The 6,890-nt window shown below is 47.3% G+C and overlaps 2 protein-coding genes across 2 annotated transcripts; both read left to right on the top strand.

The window, feature by feature from the left end:
• Nucleotides 1-2,079: 2,079 nt before the first annotated feature.
• PHATRDRAFT_40038 (predicted protein) lies at nucleotides 2,080-2,724 on the top strand (the record flags this gene model as incomplete). Its single annotated transcript, XM_002184007.1, has 1 exon — nucleotides 2,080-2,724. The coding sequence occupies one exon, from the start codon at nucleotides 2,080-2,082 to the stop codon at nucleotides 2,722-2,724; it is 645 nt and encodes a 214-aa protein (XP_002184043.1).
• A 411-nt stretch (nucleotides 2,725-3,135) lies between these two features.
• PDHA1 (precursor of dehydrogenase pyruvate dehydrogenase E1 component alpha subunit) lies at nucleotides 3,136-6,524 on the top strand. The gene is made up of 2 exons (XM_002184006.1): nucleotides 3,136-3,867; nucleotides 3,963-6,524. Exons 1-2 carry the CDS (start codon nucleotides 3,184-3,186, stop codon nucleotides 4,518-4,520), a joined length of 1,242 nt encoding a protein of 413 aa, XP_002184042.1. The 5' UTR covers nucleotides 3,136-3,183; the 3' UTR covers nucleotides 4,521-6,524.
• Nucleotides 6,525-6,890: the final 366 nt, after the last annotated feature.

The raw sequence follows: 6,890 nt of genomic DNA, 5'->3' as shown, positions 1-6,890 counted from the left end.
AACGATGCCTGAATCCGTTTCAAAAATTTCCGAACTTTTGCAGCCTCTGTTAATGGCTCTCCAAACTCTTCCAGATCTGTATGAGCTTGCTGATGAATCTCAGCAAAACGTTCAAAAGTAAAGTTACGATGCTCTCCGTTGTAAAACTTTGACTAAAGATCACCTTCAGCATGCGTCATAATCTTCGACTGATTAGTCGGTCCCAAATAATGCGAGCGAAGTGCAAACCAAGCCGCACGACTATTACGATCTCGAGCATAAGCTGACACCCAGCTCCAAGTAGGACCACCATGAGCACAAACGCGAAAAATAGACCACACTTGAGCATTATCTGCTGCATAGGACTCTTCTTCATGAGGACATTGCGCTATCATTTCTTCAAACGCATCTTGATAGTTGTTATCCGGACCTTCAGGAACTTCTTCGTCTTCACGAATGACATAAGCCAATGGAACTCCCGTTGTTCCTCGAATTTGGAGCAAATATTCCGCAATACTTTCAAAGGCATCACGGATTTTCTTCAGGTCTTCAATTTGTCCAGGAGCAACAAGGTCTTTCGCTAATTCTTTGTCGTCCTTCTCACGCTTCTTGATCTCGATCATCGAGAAAATACGTGCCGCATTGAACTGAGCCGGATAAGGCCGAGAAGTGCGCTTGAGGTGACGAACATAGTATGCCAACAACACAAGACGCTCCTCCGCAGTGAGTGAAATTGCTACACCATTGCGAGGAATCATAGCCGGGGCTCCAGGTTGTTCTGCGTTAGGATTCGGAAGCGTACCCCCAGGACGACGGATGTTCTTACACATGTCCATAATGAAATCATCCGTTGCAATCTCGAAAACATCCATAGACGTAATCGAATCCGTGATAGCATCGCGTTGTTCAACATCAACAATGCCGATTGCTAGTAAAGCATTTCAAACTTGAGCTAAAGCAGCTGCCATGGTCAACTCTTGTCGCCTTCACCTGTCTTAAATTTCATAAAACTTCGTAAGCTGGTTTGACAACATTCAGTGTTCTTTCTGCACCACATGAACACGAGAATTATTGATCGCTGATAACATCACATGTGAACACCACATAAATACCATATAAGTGATATCGATATTGAATACCGTTTGAGAACCGTTTCAATAAAACGCGACGAACACAATTTTCATGTCGCAACCCATAATACAAGATATTTGGCTGATATCTATCAGAGTGGAGGATCCACAATTACCGTTTGGTACAAGTCCGATAATTGTTGCTGTATAAGTAAATGTTCCATGGAAACAAACTACTTATCATCCACACATGGATAAAGCTTGGATCCGAGCTTTTAGCAAACAATAAATTCTTGTGCAATGCACCTTCTTCGGTAGATGAAGAGATCCATGGAAGCGTCCCACCATGGAGATTTTGCCTCGTTTCAGACCGTTAGACGGATACGAAACCCAGTTACCGATCAACATGTCTACCACATGGACCATTACGAGAAACTGGCAATATATTCCAGGCCTCTGCAGGCTTCGGCGACTCAACAACGACATGAAGAGCCAGGTATTTTAGCTTTACCTCCCCAGGCACTATCGGACTTGGTGATCACTCAAACACTCAAATCACAACAAATCACCCTACCTTTGATCCCGCTACTCCAGCTTAGAACAGTGGGTCTGATAAACTAGAAAACTGCAATGATAACGGGCTAAAACGTGTCTGTGGGACCAAAGGATTGTAGATACGATAAAAAGACGTAAAACAAAGACTTATAAGCATAAACCCAAGATAAAGGGATAGTGAACCCCGATATGCTTGTCGTAGGGTTTTTCTAGTTTTACGTCTTTTTATCGTATCTACAATCCTCTGGTCCCACAGGCACGTTTTAGCCCGTTATTGTTGCAGTTTTCTACTGCGAGAATAAAAACACTTAGAAACAGTGTGTTCCAAATAGCAAAAATTTCACCCCTGTTCATCCCAACTACAGAATTTTCTCTTTTTGTATAGCTTATAAACATCATTGTATGAAAGTACTACTCTGGGTTCTCCCTCCTCTTAGGAAAGGGAATTTTTGTTGCAGTGGGCGACAATGCCGTCATGACCAGTCCGAATGGCATGACTTGGACGAGTTGTACCAGTCCGGTCGCTAGCTTTTGGAAGAGTGTCACCTACAGTGATGAACTGTTTGTGGCTGTGGCCCAGGATGCCGTGGGAGAAACGGATTGTGTCATGACCAGTGCCAACGGCAAGAACTGGAAAAGTGGTACTGCTGCGGCAAATTATGCGTGGGTGAGCGTCACGTACGGGAATAACATGTTTGTGGCAGTCTCTGAGACTGGATATGACCAGGTCATGACCAGTCCCAATGGTGAGAACTGGACAAGTCGTTCCGCTGCGGTTGCGAAGGATTGGCGCAGCGTCACCTACAGCGACGGAAAGTTTGTTGCAGTAGCCGGTAGTGACGGCAACAACGACGTCATGACGAGTACGGATGGCGAAACCTTGATGATTGTCAGCAGTGGAGTAGATGCTCTTTGGTATAGTGTGACGTTTGGTGGCAGAACGTTTGTCGCCGTGGCGTTTGGTGGCAATAGTCAAATCATGACTAGTTCGGACGGTGCGACCTGGACCGCGCAGGACTCTCCCGCAGAGAGCAAATGGCAGAGCGTGACTTTTGGCGCGAATATGTCTGTGGCGGTGGCGAGCGATGGAGAGGATGGAGAGTTTGTCATGAATGGATAGGGTCCGGGGCTCCTGGGGGACTATGTTCAAGATCCCAGAGTACGCAAAAGACAAACCAAGTCGAAGATCCCGGAGCAACTACCTACATATGTTAGAAATAGTTTTTGGATAGATTTGTATTCACTGTCACACTCCCCGGGTATACCCCTAATTCTCTGGGATCTTCCTGCATTTAGGGTTAGTCGTCTATCTGTTGTTGCTCTTACAGAAGGAATCTGCCGCCTGTGCTTACCACATCGTGACGAGAAAATCCCATTTGGTTCCTCTCATTTCATTGGTTCCACCGAGCCGAACAAATCCTGGTTCCGGCTGCATCTTACTCGATTCCGATCTTGCTCCCTGGAATGTCCGTGCTGCGCGGGGCAACAACTGTCTCCTACAGTCGGCAGTCGTCTATTCGGATCGTCTCCAGCTAGTAAAGTCCATAATCATTTGTCCATCCAATTGCTTGCTTCCACTATGTTGCACTCTGTTAGTTTGACTGCATCTAGGCTCATCGCAGCCCGGACTCTCTCTCTGTCCAAGGCAGCGGCAAAGACATCTTCCCTCTTTCGATCTTTTTCAACGTCAGATGGAACGTTTGACCTTACCGGGTGTTTTCAAACACACAATCTCGATTCAGCGCCTTCGGAGAGTGTCACTGCTACGAAACAAGAGCTTGTTGATATCTTCGAACTGATGTACACCATGCGACGTATGGAAATTACCTGCGATAATGAGTATAAGGCTCGCAACATTCGTGGGTTCTGTCATCTATACGATGGACAAGAAGCCGTGGCGACCGGAATTTTGAACGCTTTTGAGCCGGAAGACTCGTGGATCACTTCCTATCGCTGTCACTGTATCGCTTTAGCGAGAGGTGGATCAGTCCGTCAGGTTGTCGGTGAGCTGTTTGGTGTCATTGACGGCATGTCCAGAGGAAAAGGTGGATCCATGCACTTTTACAATAAAAAGCACAACTTCTTTGGAGGACAGGGGATTGTAGGTGCACAAGTTCCGGTCGGCGCCGGCCTTGCCTTCGCTAACAAGTACAATGCCAAGCCAGGAGAGAAGATGAATGTTGCCATCGCGTGTTACGGTGATGGTGCGGCTAATCAAGGACAGATCTGGGAATCTGCCAACATGAGTGCCCTTTGGAAGCTTGTGAGTCATCATCATCGGATACCATAGTGCGCTCGCATGGCACCGCCAACTTTCGCGGACAAGTTCTTGTCTCACTCTTTGCTCTGCCATTCCAGCCCATGATTTTCTGCATTGAAAACAATCACTATGGAATGGGGACATCAATTGATCGCCATTCGTCGATATCTGATTACTACAAGATGGGGAACTCCATTCCTGGGTTACGTATCGATGGAATGAACGTACTGGCGGTACGCGAAGGCATGCGCTTTGCAAAAGAATTTTGTGGCAGCGGCAACGGACCAATGTATGTTGAAATGATGACGTACCGATACCACGGTCATTCCATGTCGGACCCAGGAACCACCTACCGGAATCGCGAAGAAATTGCCTTTACTCGTTCTACTCGCGATCCTCTTGAATTCGTCAAGAAGTGCTTGTTAGACAATGAGTTCATCGACGAAGCTGAGATCAAGTCGACGGAGAAGCGCATCCGCAAGTCAGTTCAGGAAGAAGTCATGAAGGCAAAGGAGTCCACAAGTCCTCCTCTGGACGAACTCACCAAGCACATCTTCGCCACATCCTTGGAGCCTCAGTGCGACTCGGAATATCCACCCCATATTCGTATGCCGAACTACGAAAAGTCTTTCTGGGCCAATGGTCATCGTAATTGATTACAAGACAAGGCAAACGCAGTAAGTACCTGACAATTACATCATTTAAGGTTATCATTCACTTTCTCTCGTCAAACATATTTTGCAAGTACACAAAAGGTCGCATAAATCAAGTAGTGTAAACGCTACCATCCGTCGAACAATCCTTTACCGACTTCCGAACTTTGGCTTTTCTTGCCATCCAATATTGCACCATCGCTTGGATCGTTCAGCATCGGCGGAAGCTGTAAGCCGCGTTCTCTCGCCTTCCCCATAGCCGCAGTGGCTCGTTGCAACTGCTCTTCCTGTAGTCTTTCGCGGTCCATTTCCTCTTTTCTTGACCGTGTGTGTTCCATAATGTCGCGTTGACCTTGGTCACCGTCAGAAACAGGCGCAACTTGAAGACAAACCAGTCCCATCCGTTGTGCCCGAAAGTCTTGAAGGATTTTTCGCGCAGCGTCCTCGGGGTTGCCCTGGCAGGTATTGTCGGCAACCTCAAACAGCACATCTTCTCCTGTTTTCGGCACTCCCGTACCATCGTCGAGTAACTTATCCTGCAAAGGATCTACACCATATCGAGATTTGCAATTGGCGTGCCAGTCAGGGGCAGACATTTTGCCGTATCCAAGCCGGTACAAACTCATTAACCATTCGCACAAGTAAGCTGCAACAGCTTGATTGTCGTACGCAGCGTCCCCAATGCAATTACATGCAGCCAGCAACGTGGCGTCCGATTGATCCACGATTGTCGCAGGAATAATTCCAGGAGAGTCCAGCAATTCAAACTCTTTGCCGCGCTTTGTTTTGGAGTCATCGGTACGTACACGTATCCACTGGAGCGCTCGCGTAACGCCGGGTGTATTGGCCGTCCGAGCTCGCCTTCGACCCAACAGTCTATTGATGAGAGCTGACTTGCCCACATTCGGGTATCCAATCACTCCAACCCGCAACGGACGCTCTTTGAGCCCTCTGCGTTCTCGACGTTCTTGTACATGTGATCCAGCCTTGAAGATCGCGCGAGTCAAGGCATGAATACCGGCTCCCTGTTTAGCATTGACGAATAACACATCTTCGACTGTAGAAGCATCACCGCCATTTTTGTTTATTTGAGTCTTCCTTGATTTGGAAGTTTCTGGCATGCTGTACTTGATACGTTCACGGGCAGCCTGGCGGGCTTGATTCTGAATCTGTCGATCAACGGTGTCGGCCTGATCAGGGTGTTCGGCACCGAACTGATCATACGCTGCGAGCCATGCGTTTCGACTATTGGCAGGAATGGCGTCCACGTGTGTGAGAACGACGAGCCGAGGTCTCCCTGCACACCAGTTGCCCACCATAGGGTGCGACGTTGCTTTTGCCGCTCTAGCGTCGCGGACCTCAACAACGACATCAACAGCTTTAAAGGTTTCCTTCAGCAGACGTTCTGCCTTGGCTATATGACCAGGGTACCATTGTACCACGGGTCTTTGATAGCCCGAGCTCGAGACGTCGTCAATTTCGCCGAGATTTGGCAGAGATGAATGAAATCCTCTTCTTCCGTTCGCGGATGGCAATGAAACTCGCTTGACAACTCCATTTCGAATGGGTATAAAGGAACTGCGTGCCGCAGGCCCGATGGTACGAGCTAAGGCCAGCTGCATGCACAACATAAAGCAAAATAACAAAAGTACGGTAAGTGTGCGCCGCTGCCTTTGACCGAGAGGCTTTATGGAACAAGACAGTAGTGCAGGTATGCAAGCAACAGGATTGTTCCTCACTAAATCTTCTGTGGTGTGAGGGCTCTCCATCGACCAGCTATCAGAGAGCAGGCAATCAGTCTCACCCAGAACGAGACTTCACCTTACTGCAATATCTTCACGTCCTTGCCTTATTTGAATGATACTTGAAAGAACTGTTTAATTGGCTTTTCAGTCTTCATCCTTGTTTATCCATCGACTAGGTAGCAGCTGCCTAACGTCGTCGCTGTCCAGTTGTTTTTCCAATTCTTGATTGGGGAGTGTTTCTTTGCTTTGCCGTGGATTTCAGAACGAGTAGCCAAGCAGACGCTGATGAGTCCAACGATGACCGACAGTGAGCTTTTTTTCTTACAGTATGTGAGGTACAGACAGAAAACAAAAGTCCCGACTAGCTAAATAACTACCTTATGTAATAGAAATTTCAAAGATTTTTTATCTCTCGATGGAAGGTCTGGTCTGTTTAATAATTGTCTTTTCATTGCCGATTGTGAATGAACGAATCTAGTTTGAACCTCATAGTCAGTCGTCTTCTGAAACCAAAGCAGATTTTCAAGACACTGGGGAATAATACTACACGGACATTTTTAGTCCGCCTATTTTCGTCGGTCACAGGTCATTAGCAAAACGCCTTGCCGCTTTCGAAGCCTCCGTAAAC

Source organism: Phaeodactylum tricornutum, chromosome 21 (assembly GCF_000150955.2).
Source record: "Phaeodactylum tricornutum CCAP 1055/1 chromosome 21, whole genome shotgun sequence".
Classification (NCBI taxonomy): Eukaryota; Bacillariophyta; class Bacillariophyceae; order Surirellales; family Neidiaceae; genus Phaeodactylum; species Phaeodactylum tricornutum.
Note: the sequence above shows the minus strand (reverse complement) of the source record. Positions and strands in the feature narration are given on the sequence as shown.